The sequence below is a fragment of the Bombina bombina genome, chromosome 2 (assembly GCF_027579735.1).
Source record: "Bombina bombina isolate aBomBom1 chromosome 2, aBomBom1.pri, whole genome shotgun sequence".
In the NCBI taxonomy this organism is placed as follows: Eukaryota; Metazoa; Chordata; class Amphibia; order Anura; family Bombinatoridae; genus Bombina; species Bombina bombina.
Window position 1 is genome coordinate 639722812 of NC_069500.1, and position 17729 is coordinate 639740540.

General features: G+C 41.8%; 1 protein-coding gene across 2 annotated transcripts in view; it reads right to left on the reverse strand.

The window, feature by feature from the left end:
- Positions 1 to 17729, reverse strand: part of TTC39B (tetratricopeptide repeat domain 39B) — a 427267-nt gene that overhangs the window by 246434 nt on the left and 163104 nt on the right. For both annotated transcript variants that reach the window (XM_053702578.1, XM_053702579.1), the window contains one exon: positions 9842 to 9876. In XM_053702578.1, the coding sequence (XP_053558553.1) occupies positions 9842 to 9876 (35 nt within the window). The remainder of the gene's footprint in view (positions 1 to 9841; positions 9877 to 17729) is intronic.

A 17729-nucleotide genomic window follows, 5' to 3' on the forward strand; every position in this document is an offset into this window, starting at 1 on the left:
AGCTCTTTTACCTTACCAGCCCTGAACAGGGCCCTTTGCGGGGCATGCCCCAAGAAAATCAGCTCTTTTGCCTGTAAAAAAATTGGATCAGCCAATCGGATTGAACTTGATTCTGATTGGCTGATTCCATCAGCCAATCAGAATATTCCTACCTTAATTCCGATTGGCTGATAGAATACTATCAGCCAATCGGAATTCGAGGGACGCCATCTTGGATGACGTCCCTTAAAGGAACCGTCATTCGTCGGGAGACGCCGGAAGAAGAGGATGGATCCGCGTCGGCTGCTTCAAGATGGACCCGCTCCGCACCGGATGGAAGAAGATCGAAGATGCCGCTTGGAGAAGATGTTTGCCGGTCCGGATGTCCTCTTCTTGCCGGATAGGAGGAAGACTTTGGAGCCTCTTCTGGACCTCTTCAGCACCGGATGCCAGGACGGATCGGTGATACCTGGATGGTGAAGACAAGGTAGGAAGATCTTCAGGGGCTTAGTGTTAGGTTTATTTAAGGGGGGTTTGGGTTAGATTAGGGGTATGTGGGTGGTGGGTTGTAATGTGGGGGGGGGGTATTGTATGTTTTTTTTTTACAGGCAAAAGAGCTGATTTTCTTGGGGCATGCCCCGCAAAGGGCCCTGTTCAGGGCTGGTAAGGTAAAAGAGCTTTTAAATTTATTAATTTAGAATAGGGTAGGGAATTTTTTTATTTTGGGGGTCTTTGTTATTTTATTAGGGGGCTTAGAGTAGGTGTAATTAGTTTAAAATTGTTGTAATATTTTTCTTATGTTTGTAAATATTTTTTTATTTTTTGTAACTTAGTTAGTTTATGTAATTGTAATTATTTGTAGAAATTGTATTTAATTTATTTATTGATAGTGTAGTGTTAGGTTTTATTGTAGGTAATTGTAGGTATTTTATTTAATTAATTTATTGATAGGGTAGTGTTAGGTTTAATTATAACTTAGGTTAGGACTTATTTTACAGGTAATTTTGTTATTATTTTAACTAGGTAACTATTAAATAGTTCTTAACTATTTAATAGCTATTGTACCTGGTTAAAATAATTACAAAGTTACCTGTAATATAAATATTAATCCTAAAATAGCTACAATGTAATTATAATTTATATTGTAGCTATATTAGGATTTTTTTTACAGGTAAGTATTTAGCTTTAAATAGGAATAATTTATTTAATAAGAGTTAATTAATTTCGTTAGATTAAAATTATATTTAATTTAGGGGGGTGTTAGTGTTAGGGTTAGACTTAGCTTTAGGGGTTAATCCATTTATTATAGTAGCGGTGAGCTCCGGTCGTCAGATTAGGGGTTAATAATTGAAGTTAGGTGTCGGCGATGTTAGGGAGGGCAGATTAGGGGTTAATACTATTTATGATAGGGTTAGTGAGGCGGATTAGGGGTTAATAACTTTATTATAGTAGCGCTCAGGTCCGCTCGGCAGATTAGGGGTTAATAAGTGTAGGCAGGTGTCGGCGACGTTGAGGGGGGCAGATTAGGGGTTAATAAATATAATATAGGGGTCGGCGGTGTTAGGGGCAGCAGATTAGGGGTACATAAGGATAACGTAGGTGGCGGCGCTTTGCGGTCGGCAGATTAGGGGTTAATTATTGTAAGTAGCTGGCGGCGACGTTGAGGGGGGCAGGTTAGGGGTTAATAAATATAATACAGGGGTCGGTGGTGTTAGGGGCAGCAGATTAGGGGTACATAGGGATAACGTAGGTTGCGGTCGGCAGATTAGGGGTTAAAAAATGTAATCGAGTTGCGGCGATGTGGGGGGACCTCGGTTTAGGGGTGCATAGGTAGTTTATGGGTGTTAGTGTACTTTAGGGTACAGTAGTTAAGAGCTTTATGAACCGGCATTAGCCCAGAAAGCTCTTAACTCCTGCTATTTTCCTGCGGCTGGAGTTTTGTCGTTAGAGCTCTAACGCTCACTTCAGAAACGACTCTAAATACCGGCGTTAGGAAGATCCCATTGAAAAGATAGGATACACAATTGACGTAAGGGGATCTGCGGTATGGAAAAGTCGCGGCTGAAAAGTGAGCGTTAGACCCTTTAATCACTGACTCCAAATATCGGTGGTAGCCTAAAACCAGCGTTAGGAGCCTCTAACGCTGGTTTTCACGGCTAACGCCGAACTCTAAATCTAGGCCTTAGTCTCATTGTTATAGAGTCTATTATGTAGCTCGGAAAAAGCAACTCTGGTTTGTGGTAGTAGAAAGCTTTTCAGTATGTTGGTTTTCCAACCATGGGAACAAAGGAACTTAAAAACTGTGTTCATATGTTCCTGAGCGATCTGAATAGAAGCAACCAGGACCAGAATATTGTCTAGGTAATTAGCTACTGCTGTGTCCTGACCTTTCAGTGCAGAGCTCCCAAGAACCTTTGAGAAGATTCTTGGTGCTGATGCCAGACCAAATGGGAGCGGCTCATATTGGTAATGCCTTTTTAAGAAAGCAAATCTGAGAAATTTGTATAATCCATGTGAATAAGGATATGCAAATAAGCATCATTCAAGCCTGTGGTAAAGAGAAATTGATCTTCCTGCACTAAAGCTAATATACTTTGAAAAAACAGAATTTATGTTTACCTGATAAATTACTTTCTCCAACGGTGTGTCCGGTCCACGGCGTCATCCTTACTTGTGGGATATTCTCTTCCCCAACAGGAAATGGCAAAGAGCCCAGCAAAGCTGGTCACATGATCCCTCCTAGGCTCCGCCTTCCCCAGTCATTCGACCGACGTAAAGGAGGAATATTTGCATAGGAGAAATCATATGATACCGTGGTGACTGTAGTTAGAGAAAATAAATCATCAGACCTGATTAAAAAACCAGGGCGGGCCGTGGACCGGACACACCGTTGGAGAAAGTAATTTATCAGGTAAACATAAATTCTGTTTTCTCCAACATAGGTGTGTCCGGTCCATGGCGTCATCCTTACTTGTGGGAACCAATACCAAAGCTTTAGGACACGGATGATGGGAGGGAGCAAATCAGGTCACCTAGATGGAAGGCACCACGGCTTGCAAAACCTTTCTCCCAAAAATAGCCTCAGAAGAAGCAAAAGTATCAAATTTGTAAAATTTGGTAAAAGTGTGCAGTGAAGACCAAGTCGCTGCCTTACATATCTGATCAACAGAAGCCTCGTTCTTGAAGGCCCATGTGGAAGCCACAGCCCTAGTGGAGTGAGCTGTGATCCTTTCAGGAGGCTGCCGTCCGGCAGTCTCATAAGCCAATCTGATGATGCTTTTAAGCCAAAAAGAGAGAGAGGTAGAAGTTGCTTTTTGACCTCTCCTTTTACCAGAATAAACAACAAACAAGGAAGATGTTTGTCTGAAATCCTTTGTAGCCTCTAAATAGAACTTTAGAGCACGAACTACATCCAAATTGTGCAACAAACGTTCCTTCTTTGAAACTGGATTCGGACATAAAGAAGGCACGACTATCTCCTGGTTAATATTTTTGTTAGAAACAACTTTCGGAAGAAAACCAGGTTTAGTACGCAAAACCACCTTATCTGCATGGAACACCAGATAAGGAGGAGAACACTGCAGAGCAGATAACTCTGAAACTCTTCTAGCAGAAGAAATTGCAACCAAAAACAAAACTTTCCAAGATAATAACTTGATATCTACGGAATGTAAGGGTTCAAACGGAACCCCTTGAAGAACTGAAAGAACTAAATTGAGACTCCAAGGAGGAGTCAAAGGTTTGTAGACAGGCTTGATTCTAACCAGAGCCTGAACAAAAGCCTGAACATCTGGCACAGCCGCCAGCTTCTTGTGAAGTAAAACAGATAAAGCAGAAATCTGTCCCTTCAAAGAACTTGCAGATAATCCTTTCTCCAAACCCTCTTGTAGAAAGGATAGAATCTTAGGAATTTTTACCCTGTTCCATGGGAATCCTTTTGATTCGCACCAACAGATATATTTTTTCCATATTTTATGGTAAATTTTTCTAGTTACAGGCTTTCTAGCCTGAATAAGAGTATCAATGACAGAATCTGAGAACCCACGCTTTGACAAAATCAAGCGTTCAATCTCCAAGCAGTCAGTTGGAGTGATGCCAGATTCGGATGTTCGAACGGACCTTGAACAAGAAGGTCCCGTCTCAACGGTAGCTTCCATGGTGGAGCCGATGACATATTCACCAGGTCTGCATACCAAGTTCTGCGTGGCCACGCAGGAGCTATCAAGATCACCGAAGCCCTCTCCTGATTGATCCTGGCTACCAGCCTGGGAATGAGAGGAAACGGTGGGAACACATAAGCTAGGTTGAAGGTCCAGGGCGCTACTAGTGCATCTACTAGAGTCGCCTTGGGATCCCTGGATCTGGACCCGTAGCAAGGAACCTTTAAGTTCTGACGAGACGCCATCAGATCCATGTCTGGAAAGCCCCATAATTGAGTTATTTGGGCAAAGATTTCCGGATGGAGTTCCCACTCCCCTGGATGAAATGTCTGACGACTCAGAAAATCCGCTTCCCAATTTTCCACTCCTGGGATGTGGATTGCAGACAAGTGGCAGGAGTGAAGCTCCGCCCATTGAATTACTTTGGTCACTTCTTCCATCGCCAGGGAACTCCTTGTTCCCCCCTGATGGTTGATATATGCAACAGTCGTCATGTTGTCTGATTGAAACCTTATGAATTTGGCCTTTGCTAGTTGAGGCCAAGCCTTGAGAGCATTGAATATCGCTCTCAGTTCCAGAATGTTTATCGGGAGAAGAGATTCTTCCCGAGACCATAGACCCTGAGCTTTCAGGTGTTTCCAGACCGCGCCCCAGCCCACCAGGCTGGCGTCGGTCGTTACAATGACCCACTCTGGTCTTCTGAAACTCATCCCTTGGGACAGGTTGTCCAGGGTCAGCCACCAACGGAGTGAATCTCTGGTCCTCTGATCTACTTGGATCGTCGGGGACAAATCTGTATAATCCCCATTCCACTGTCTGAGCATGCACAGTTGTAATGGTCTTAGGTGAATTCGCGCAAAAGGAACTATGTCCATTGCCGCAACCATCAAACCTATTACTTCCATGCACTGCGCTATGGAAGGAAGAAGAACAGAATGAAGTACTTGACAAGAGCTTAGAAGTTTTGATTTTCTGGCTTCTGTCAGAAAAATCTTCATTTCCAAGGAGTCTATTATTGTTCCCAAGAAGGGAACTCTTGTTGACGGGAATAGAGAACTTTTTTCTACGTTCACTTTCCACCCGTGAGATCTGAGAAAGGCTAGGACAATGTCCGTATGAGCCTTTGCTTGAGGTAGAGACGACGCTTGAATCAGTATGTCGTCCAAGTAGGGTACTACTGCAATGCCCCTTGGCCTTAGCACCGCTAGAAGGGACCCCAGTACCCTTGTGAAAATTCTTGGAGCAGTGGCTAGTCCGAATGGAAGTGCCACAAACTGGTAATGCTTGTCCAGAAAGGCGAATCTTAGGAACCGATGATGTTCCTTGTGGATAGGAATATGTAGATACGCATCCTTTAAATCCACCGTGGTCATGAATTGACCTTCCTGGATGGTAGGAAGAATTGTCCGAATGGTTTCCATCTTGAACGATGGGACCTTGAGAAATTTGTTTAGGATCTTGAGATCCAAAATTGGCCTGAATGTTCCCTCTTTTTTGGGAACTATGAACAGATTGGAGTAAAACCCCATCCCTTGTTCTCCTAATGGAACAGGATGAATCACTCCCATTTTTAACAGGTCTTCTACACAATGTAAGAATGCCTGTCTTTTTATTTGGTCTGAAGACAATTGAGACCTGTGGAACCTTCCCCTTGGGGGTAGTTCCTTGAATTCCAGGAGATAACCTTGAGAAACTATTTCTAGCGCCCAAGGATCCTGAACATCTCTTGCCCAAGCCTGAGCGAAGAGAGAGAGTCTGCCCCCCACCAGATCCGGTTCCGGATCGGGGGCCAGCATCTCATGCTGTCTTGGTAGCGGTAGCGGGCTTCTTGGCCTGCTTACCTTTGTTCCAGCCTTGCATCGGTCTCCAGGCTGGCTTGGTTTGAGAAGAATTACCCTCTTGCTTAGAGGATGTAGAATTTGAGGCTGGCCCGTTTCTGCGAAAGGGACGAAAATTTGTTTTATTTTTAGCCTTAAAATACCTATCCTGAGGAAGGGCGTGGCCCTTTCCCCCAGTGATGTCTGAAATAATCTCTTTCAAGTCAGGGCCAAACAGCGTTTTCCCCTTGAAAGGGATGTTAAGCAATCTGTTCTTGGAGGACACATCCGCTGACCAAGACTTCAGCCAAAGCGCTCTGCGCGCCACAATAGCAAAACCTGAATTTTTCGCCGCTAATCTAGCTAATTGCAAAGTGGCGTCTAAGGTAAAAGAGTTAGCCAACTTAAGTGCTTGAACTCTGTCCATAACCTCCTCATAAGAGGATGCTTGATTGAGCGACTTTTCTAGTTCCTCGAACCAGAAACACGCTGCTGTAGTGACAGGAACAATGCATGAAATTGGTTGTAGAAGGTAACCTTGCTGAACAAACATCTTTTTAAGCAAACCCTCTAATTTTTTATCCATAGGATCTTTAAAAGCACAACTATCTTCTATAGGGATAGTGGTGCGTTTGTTTAAAGTAGAAACCGCCCCCTCGACCTTGGGGACTGTCTGCCATAAGTCCTTCCTGGGGTCGACCATAGGAAATAATTTCTTAAATATAGGGGGAGGGACAAAAGGTATGCCGGGCCTTTCCCATTCTTTATTTACAATGTCCGCCACCCGCTTGGGTATAGGAAAAGCTTCGGGGGGCACCGGGACCTCTAGGAACCTGTCCATCTTACATAATTTCTCTGGAATGACCAAATTGTCACAATCATCCAGAGTAGATAACACCTCCTTAAGCAGAGCGCGGAGATGTTCCAATTTAAATTTAAATGTAATAACGTCAGGTTCAGCTTGTTGAGAAATTTTTCCTGAATCTGAAATTTCTCCCTCAGACAAAACCTCCCTAGCCCCTTCAGACTGGTGTAAGGGCATGTCAGAACCATTATCATCAGCGTCCTCATGCTCTTCAGTATCTAAAACAGAGCAGTCGCGCTTTCGCTGATAAGTGGGCATTTTGGCTAAAATGTTTTTAATAGAATTATCCATTACAGCCGTTAATTGTTGCATAGTAAGGAGGATTGGTGCACTAGATGCACTAGGGGACTCCTGAGTGGGCAAGACTGGTGTAGACATAGAAGGGGATGATGCAGTACCATGCTTACTCCCCTCACTTAAGGAATCATTTTGGGCAACATTATTATCAGTGGCATCATTGTCCCTACTTTGCTTGTCACATGCATCACATATATTTATATGGATAGGAACCTTGGCTTCCGAACATACAGAACATCGTCTATCTGATAGTTCAGACATGTTAATAGGCATAAACTTGATAACAAAGCACAAAAAACGTTTTAAAATAAAACCGTTACTGTCTCTTTAAATTTTAAACTGAACACACTTTTTTACTGAATATACGCAAAAGTATGAAGGAAATGTTCAAAATTCACCAAAATTTCACCACAGTGTCATAAAGCCTTAAAAGTATTGCACACCAAATTTGAAAGCTTTAACTCTTAAAATAACTGAACCGGAGCCGTTTTTACATTTAACCCCTATACAGTCCCTGGTATCTGCTTTGCTGAGACCCAACCAAGCCCAGAGGGGAATACGATACCAAATGACGCCTTCAATAAGCTTTTTCAGTGGATCTGAGCTCCTCACACATGCATCTGCATGCCTTGCTTCTCAAAAACAACTGCGCATTAGTGGCGCGAAAATGAGGCTCTGCCTATGACTAGAAAAGGCCCCCAGTGAAAAAGGTGTCCAATACAGTGCCTGTCCGTTTTTTTAACAAAATTGCCAAGATTAAAATAACTCTCCAAAGTTATAAACCATTAAATATGCTTATATAGTAATCGTTTTGGCCCAGAAAAATGTCTACCAGTCTTTAAAGCCCTTGTGAAGCCCTTTTATTCTTATATTGAAAATTAAGAAAATGGCTTACCGGATCCCATAGGGAAAATGACAGCTTCCAGCATTACCAAGTCTTGTTAGAAATGTGTCATACCTCAAGCAGCCAAAGTCTGCTCACTGTTTCCCCCAACTGAAGTTAATTCCTCTCAACAGTCCTGTGTGGAAACAGCCATCGATTTTAGTAACGGTTGCTAAAATCATTTTCCTCTTACAAACAGAAATCTTCATCTCTTTTCTGTTTCAGAGTAAATAGTACATACCAGCACTATTTTAAAATAACAAACTCTTGATTGAAGAATAAAAACTACAGTTAAACACCAAAAAACTCTGAGCCATCTCCGTGGAGATGTTGCCTGTGCAACGGCAAAGAGAATGACTGGGGAAGGCGGAGCCTAGGAGGGATCATGTGACCAGCTTTGCTGGGCTCTTTGCCATTTCCTGTTGGGGAAGAGAATATCCCACAAGTAAGGATGACGCCGTGGACCGGACACACCTATGTTGGAGAAATCTCCTTTTTGAACTTTCAGAAACAGAGCTTTGAGATACAAGATTGGCCTGTAAGTCCCATATTTCTTTGGAACAATGAAAAGTTTTGAATAGAACCCCTGACTCTGTCCGCCCAAGTGTACCAGGATACTCATTACCATTGCTGGTAAACTCCAGCAGAATTACTCGACAATGTACTCCTTTATACACCTCTGATTCCTGGCTCTCTGAGGTGGAAAATGGGTGACACATTGATCTGAGAACCACTTTCAAATCAACGAGTAGAATAGCGCTTAAAGTTTGAAAAAATTTAAAAAATTGACTAAAGAATGAAGGGATAGGGGGTGGGATTAAAGCTTTGTTTTGTGGGGTGTTTGCCTCCTCCTATAGGACTGGACTTTCATCAAAGATGTCATGGTATCTCACCATCTTATGACAGAAATCAGGTTATTGGCAAACTGTGGAATACTGAGCATATATTTGATGTCAGAAGAAAAAAAAACATATCCATATGGCAAATGATAACTGCTAAAAAAAACAAAAAAAACAATCTGGCCTACAAAATATACTTGATACAGTTGTCTTCTTTTAATTTGATCTGTAGGGCACTAGACATAACTATTTTTAAAACCTGAATATAATTACCAACAGAGGTCATCCTAATGTGGTTAATTTTTACTATGAACGGATATTGTGCAGTTTGTGCTGCTGGGAAACTGCACAGCTTCACTAACACACTATGCCAGTATGTCCGTTAAGCACCTTTTGAGAAGCCTTAGCGACAGTGGAGTGTGGATCCCAAAGATTTGTGAACTCTTCACAGACAAAAAAAGTATTCGTATACTTAGTCTGTACCACCTTTTTATGTGTTGGGAATTTGCTTGCCAAGTTATGCCATTACATTTGTTACTGGGGAATTTAAATATAGACATTTCGAAAAGTAGCCACTAGAGGATGTACCTGCTAGTGGTACGTAGTATTTGCTAAACGCAAGGATAGGTAACCATTTTACCTACACGGGCAACATTTACATCCCCATAATCCTCATCAATGCATTTAACACTTTTTAGGCCAAGTCTAATAAACATTAGAATCCTGAATGACTAGGATGTCACATGAGAATCTGAGGGAGAAACATCTCCTGGTAACCCATCAATGACAAAGTTAAAAGAAACATTAAAAAAAAAAAACTTTAAGAGCTTCAAAAAAAAAAAATCAAGTAGCTTTTTTTATAATTAAAGGAGTCTGACAGACTCCTAACTAGAACATATCAACTGCAACTAACTTATTCCTAGGATTAATACAACAATTTTACTCAAAAGAACAAAAATTTTAACTTATGCAGTATTATTTCTAAACTACATGTTACTTACGCTGGGATATTTTCAAATGCATCTTCAAATTGTTCCTGAAAAAACATAAAAATACAGATTAGTGAAATCTCAAAATTTTTATAAGTAGGTAACATGCTAAAGAAAAAAACATTAATTGCTTATATAAATATGAACGAAAATGGAATTGTGAAACTATTTCTTAAACACTAATTTAAAAAAAAAAAACTGAAAAAAAAACTGCAATGGAGCATATTTTTGATAGTTTTGAAAATCATTTAAAGTGGCATTTTTTTATTAAAAGGATAATGCAGTAAAATATTGGAATATTGGCATTCTTTATTTCATATTTTTAAACAATTTTTAAATTGTGTGTATATACTGTATGTATATACACCCATCACAAAATAAGCAAAATATTAAAATGTATAATACAGTATACTACCCTATTACCCAATGAGGTGCAAGGAACACGGCCTTAGCATAGGAAGTTAAACTATTCAAGATGTTTTTTTCTATGTCCACTTTGGGGACAGATAGTTGAGCACCTACACCAATAGTCATCATGTAGCATTGTCAATTTTCAGAAATCTACATTTCAGCCTTTCTGGGGTGATGGGAAAAAGGAAATTTATGCTTACCTGATAAATTTATTTCATTTACGATATGATGAGTCCACGGATCTCATCCATACTTGTGGGATTTAACCTCCTGCTAGCAGGAAGTGGCAAAGAGCACCACAGCATAGCTGTATAAATAGCTCCTCCCTTCCCTCCACCTCCAGTCATTCGACCAAAGTTAGGAAGAGAAAGGAAAAGCCAAAAGGTGCAGAGGTGACTGAAGTTTAATAAAAATAAGTACATACCTGTCTTAGAAATGACAGGGTGGGCCGTGGACTCGTCAATTTATCCGGTAAGCATCAATTTCCTTTTCTTTTACAAGATATGACGAGTCCACGGATTTCATCCTTACTTGTGGGATACAATACCAAAGCTACAGGACACGGATGAAAGGGAGGGACAAGACAGGAACCTAAACGGAAGGCACCACTGCTTGAAGAACCTTCCTCCCAAAACCAGCCTCAGAAGAAGCAAAAGTATCAAATGTGGAAAATTTGGAAAAAGTGTGAAGAGACAACCAAGTTGCAGCCTTGCAAATCTGTTCAACAGAAGCATCGTTTTTAAATGCCCATGAGGAAGCCACAGCCCTAGTAGAATGAGCCGTAATTCTTTCCGGAGGCTGCTGTCCAGCAGTCTCATATGTCAGACAGATGATACTCTTCAGTCAAAAAGAAAGAGGGAGACGTAGCTTTCTGACCCCTACGCTTTCCAGAAAAAACAATGAATAATGAAGATGATTGACGGAAATCCTTAGTCGCCTGCAAGTAAAACTTCAAGGCACGGACCACGTCCAAGTTATGCAACAGACGCTCCTTCTTAGAAGAAGGATTAGGACATAAGGAAGGAACAACAATTTCCTGATTAATATTCTTATTTGAAACAACCTTAGGAAGGAACCCAGGTTTGGTACGTAAAACCACCTTATCATAATTAAAGATAATATAAGGCGAGTCACATTGTAATGCTGAAAGCTCAGAAACTCTACGCGCAGAAGAAATAGCAACCAAAAATAAAACTTATCAAGACAACAACTTAATATCTATGGAATGCATGGGTTCAAACGGAACCCCTTGAAGAACATTAAGAACTAATTTCAAACTCCAGGGTGGAACAATTGGTCTAAACAAAGGCTTGATTCTGGTCATAGCCTGACAGAAAGACTGAACATCTAGAACATCTGCCAAACGTTTGTGTAGTAAAATTGACAAAGCAGAGAATTAACCCTTTAAGGAACTTGCTGATAACCCTGTCTCCAATCCTTCTTGGAGAAAAGACAGCATCTTGGGAATCCTAACTCTACTCCATGAGTAGCCTTTGGATTCGCACCAAAAAAGATATTTACGCCATATCTTATGGTAGATCTTTCTAGTGACAGGCTTACGTGCCTGAATCAAAGTATCAATGACCGAATCAGAGAACCCCCGCTTAGATAAAATCAAGCGTTCAATCTCCAAGCAGTCAGTTGCAGAGAAACTAGATTTGGGTGTTGGAAGGGTTCCTGAATGAGAAGGTCCTGTCTCAATGGAAGCTTCCACGGCAGCAGAGAGGACATGTCCACTAGATCGGCATAACAAGTCCTGAGAGGTCACGCAGGCGCGATTAGAATTAGTGAAGCCCTCTCCTGTTTGATCCAAGCAATCACCTGGGGAAGGAGAGCAAACGGTGGTAACACATAAGCTAGGTTAAACGACCAAGGCACTGCCAGGGCATCTATCAGTTCGGCCTGAGGATTCCTTGACCTGGATCCGTATCTCAGAAGCTTGGCATTCTGATGAGACGCCATCAGATCCAACTCCGGTCTGCCTTATCTGAGAATCAGGGTGGCAAAGACCTCCGGATGGAGTTCCCACTCCCCCGGATGAAATGTCTGTCTGCTTAAAAAATCCGCTTCCCAGTTGTCTACTCCTGGGATGTAGATTGCAGACAGATAACAAGAGTGAGTCTCCGCCCACCGAATTATCTTGGATACTTCTGTCATCACTAAGGAACTTCTTGTTCCTCCCTGATGATTGATGTAAGCCACAGTCGTGATGTTGTCCGACTGAAAGCGGATGAATTTGGCCGAAGCCAACTAAGGCCACTACTGAAGCGCATTGAATATTGCTCTCAATTCCAGAATATTGATTGGAAGAAGAGACTCCAACCGAGTCCACACACCCTGAGCCTTCAGGGAATTCCAGACTGCACCCCAACCCAGTAGGCTGGCGTCCATCGTCACAATCACCCATGAGGGTCTGCGGACAACCACCAAAGAAGAGAGTCTCTTGTCTCCTGATCCAGATCTATCGGAGGAGACAAATTTGCATAATCTCCATTCCACTGCCTGAGCATGCTCAGCTGTAGCGGTCTGAGATGAAAACGAGCAAACGGAATGATGTCCATTGCCGCCACCATTAATCCAATTACCTCCATGCATTGGGCCACTGATGGCCGAGGATTGGACTGAAGGGCTCGGCATGTATTTAGAATCTTTAACTTTCTGACCTCAGTCAAGATTTTTTTTATAGATATGGAATCTATTAGAGTTCCCAAGAAGGAAACCCTTGTCTGTGGAATTAATGAACTCTTTTCTAGATTCACCTTCCACCCATGAGTCCTCAGAAAGGACAGAACCATGTCTGTATGAGACTTCGTCAGATGGTAAGACGACGCCTGGATTAGAATATCGTCCAGATAAGGCGCCACTGCAATGCCCCTCGGCCTGAGAACTGCCAGAAGTGACCCTAGAACCTTTGAGAAGATCCTGGGAACTGTGGCCAACCCGAAGGGAAGAGTCACAAACTGAAAATGTTTGTCTAGAAAGGCAAACCTTAGGAACTAGTGATGATCCTTGTGGATAGGAATATAAAGATATGCATCCTTCAAGTCCACGGTAGTCATTTACTGACCCTCCTGGATCAATGGCAGAATTGTTTGAATAGTCTACATCTTGAAGGATGGGACTCTGAGAATCTTGTTTAGACTCTTTAGATCTAAAATGGGTTGAAACCTGCTCTCATTTTTGGGGACCACGAAAAGATTTGAGTAAAACCCCTGTCCCTGTTTCAGTCTTGGAACGGGACGAATGACTCCCATAGTAGAGAGGTCTTTTACACAACGTAAGAACGCCTCTCTTTTTATCTGGTCTACAGATAATCGTGAAAGAAGAAACCTCCCCCTTGGGAGAGAATTTTTGAATTCCAGCTGATACCCTTGGGACACGATTTACAGTGTCCAAGGATCCTGAATATCTCTTACCCAAGCTTGGGCAAAGAGAGAAAGTCTGCCCCCTACTACATCCGGTCCCGGATCGGGGGCCGCCCCTTCATGCTGTCTTGGTAGCAGCAGCGGCCTTCTTGGGTTATTTACCCTTGTTCCAAGCCTGGTTGGGTCTCCAGATGGACTTGGTCTGAGCAAAATTCCCTTCCTGTTTGGCAGAAAAAGAGGAAGAAGAGGGGACTCCTTTAAAGTTCCGAAAGGAACGAAAATTATTTTGTTTACCCCTCAGTTTAGCAGTTCTATCCTGAGGTAGGAGATGACCCTTACCTCCCGTGATGTCAGAAATTATTTCTTTCAAGTCAGGCCCAAAAAGGGTCTTACCCTTGAAAGGAATAGCCAAAAGCTTTGACTTAGATAACACATCAGCAGACCAAGATTTTAACCATAATGCTCTACACGCTAAAATAGCAAATCCGGCATTCTTAGCCGCCAATTTGGCAATCTGAAAGGCGGCATTGGTAATAAAAGAATTAGCAAGCTTAAGAGCCTTAATTCTATCTAAAATATCCTCTAATGGAGTCTCAGTCTTAAGAGACTCTAAGGCATCAAACCAGAAGGCCGCCGCAGTAGTAACTCTTACAATGCAGGCCGTTGGTTGTAAAAGGAAACCCGGATGAATAAACAATTTCTTTAGAAGACCCTCCAATTTCTTATCCATAGGGTCTTTGAAAGCACAACTGTCCTCAATAGGAATAGTTGTACGCTTAGCCAGGGTAGATATAGCTCCCTACACCTTAGGGACTGTTTGCCAAGAGTCCCGAACAGTGTCAGATATGGGATACATTTTCTTGAAATTAGGAGAAGGTGAGAACGGGTTACCCGGTCTGTCCCACTCCCTCTTAATAATCTCAGAAATTCTCTTAGAAACCGGAAAAACATCAGTGTAAACAGGTACCTTTAAGTATTTGTCCATTTTACACAATTTCTCTGGTGGTACCACAATAGAGTCACAGTCATCCAGAGTCGCTAAAACTTCCCAAAGTAACAGGCGGAGGTGTTCAAGCTTAAATGTAAAGGACATTACATCCGAGTCCGTCTGAGGTAACGCACTTCCCGAATCGGAAAGTTCCCCGACCCCCAAATCAGATCCCTGTGAGGTTACATTGGAAATAGCTAACAAAGCATCACCGGACTCAGTATTCACATTGACTTCTGTCCTACTGCGTTTGCCCTGTAACACTGGCAACTTAGATAATACCTCTGTAAGGGTAGTTGACATAACTGCAGCCATATCCTGAAGAGTAAATTAATTGGACGCGGTTTAAGAACCCGGCGTCGCTTGGGAAGAATTTAGCGGTATACCCTGATTGTCCTCAGACTGAGAATCATCCTTAGACACATTTTCTTTACATAAAATCTGTGCTTTACATTATAGCCCTCTCAGTACACGAGGAACAAAAAATCAGAGGGGGTTCCACAGTGGCATCTAAACACATAGAACAAGGAGTTTCCTCAGTTTCAGACATGTTAAACAGACTAGCAATAGTAATAATAGTCGTTCTTTGCTTAAAATATTGAGCTCTGAATTCAAATTATATAGACAAAAATGTTAATACAAAAAAACTGTACTGCGCCTTTAAATAATAAAAGCGCAACAATTTTTCTATACCTTCAAAAACGTGTTTGTGGCAATAAAAAATATTTTAATGTGCCCAGAATACTCTCAGTATTGCATCCACTTGCTGAGATATGTAAGAAACAATATAATATCGATTTAAAAGTTATTATTATATTTATTCTGCTGTGGCGCCTACCTGCACCCGGAATACACTGCTGCTGCTTGATAAGCTTGAAAAAACCTTCGAAGGTCAAGACAACTTAGGACCCACCTGAGCGTGCAAAAATAGGCCCCGCCCACCGCGGGCGTAACTCGAGCCTGACTAAGACCCGCATGGGTCGCAAAGTAAAAACAAACATGTCGATGTAAAAAATAAGCCATGTGCCCTCTTGCATGCACCTAAAGTGAAACATCTTAAAAAACACTGCACTCCCTCAGGCCAGTGATAAAAATAACAGCCCTTAAAGCAAACCGCAGCTCCCAGCGTCTAGCCCTTGAATAAGCCTCAAAGATATATTTACATATTTTGGCAATCAATATAAAGGGATTCCAGGTACACCATTTCCTTACATATAGTGCATACTGCTTACCCCTCCCCATATAGGGAATAATGTCAGCCTGTTCTGATGCATCAAGTCTCCCCAGAAATAAAATACTGAACATACGTCAATGCTGCTTCTAGCAAGAAACCGTTCTCCACACTGAAGATTTTTCTTACACTACCTTCAGCTGCGCTGTGGGAACCATCATGGATCTTAGATCAAATTTGCTAAGATCATCAACATCAGGGCAGAAAATAAGATGTCTCCACTCCTCTTGGGAAGTAATAGACTGACGATTTATCCCTGAGAAAAATAGTACTCACTGGCACCATTTTAAAATAAAAAACTTTTTGATTGAAGAATCTAAACCAACACCTCACTTTACCTCTTCCTATCACTAACACAGGCAAAGAGAATGACTGGAGGTGGAGGGAAGGGAGGAGCTATATATACAGCTCTGCTGTGGTGCTCTTTGCCACTTCCTGCTAGCAGGAGGTTAAATCCCACAAGTAAGGATGAAATCCGTGGACGTGTCATATCTTGTAAAAGAAAAAACATAAATGTATGCTTACCAGATTAATTCCTTTCCTTCCGTATAGGGAGAGTCCACTGCTTCATTCCTTACCTTTGGGAAATACAACACCTGGCCACCAGGAGGAGACAGACACCCCAGCCAAAGGCTTAAAGGGACAGTCTAGTCCAAAATAAACTTTCATGATTCAGATAGAGAAGGTAATTTAAAAAAAATTGTGCTTTGTTCTTGTGGTATTCTTAGTTGAACGCTAAACCTAGGAGGTTCATATGCTAATTTCTAAGCCATTGAAGGCTATTCTCTCAGGGCATTTTGACAGTTTTTCACCACTAGAGGGTGTTAGTTCATGTGTGTCATATAGATAACACTGTGCTCACGCACGTGGAGTTCAGGTGAGCCAGCTCTGATGGGCTAAAATAAATGTCTGTCACAAGAACTGAAATAAGGGGAAAGTTTGCAGAGGCTTAGATACAAGGTCATCACAGAGGTAAAAAGTCTATTTTTAGAACTGTGTTGGTTATGCAAAACTAGGGAATGGGTAATAAAAAGGGATTATCGATCTTTTTAAACAATAATAATTCTGGTGTAGACTGTCCCTTTAAATATCACTCCCACTTCCTCATTACCCCAGTCATTATGCCCAGGGAACAAGAAAAAGTAGGAGAAACATTAGGGTATAAATAGTGCCAGAAAAATAAAATAAATAGGGGTCCGCCCATAGAGAAGAAAAAATGGGCGGGGGCTGTGGACTGTCACTATCCGGAAGGAAAGGAATTTATCTGGTAAGCATAAAATATGTTTTCCTTAATAAGATAGGGAGAGTCCACGGCTTCATTCCTTACTATTGGAAAAACTATACTCAAGCTCCAGAGAACACTGAATGAATAACAGGAGGGAACAAAAAGGAAGAGGCGGACCCTATTCTGAGGGCACCACAGCATGCAAAACTTTTCTCCTGAAAACTGCTTCAGCCGAAGCAAAAAACATCAAACTTGTAAAATTTTGAAAAAGTATGTAAGGAGGACCAGGTAGCCGCCTTACAAATCTGATCCCCGAACAGACAACAGAGAAGAAGATTGTCTAAACTCCTTAGTAGCCTGAAGATAGAACTACAAGGCGCGAACCACATCCAAATTGTGAAGCAAGCGTTCTTTCGATGAAGAAGGATTAGGACACAAGAAAGGAACCACAATCTCCTGATTGATGTTGAGATCTGACACAACCTTAGGAAGAAAACCTAATTTAGTATGTTAAACTGCCTTATCTGCATGGAAAAAAAAAAAATCAGATAAGGGGACTCACGTTGCAAAGCAGAGATCTCAGAAAAAAGCAATAGCCAATAAAAAGAGAACCTTCCAAGATAAGTTAATGTCAATGAAATGCAGAGGCTCAAACGGAACCGGTTGCAAAAACTGAAGAA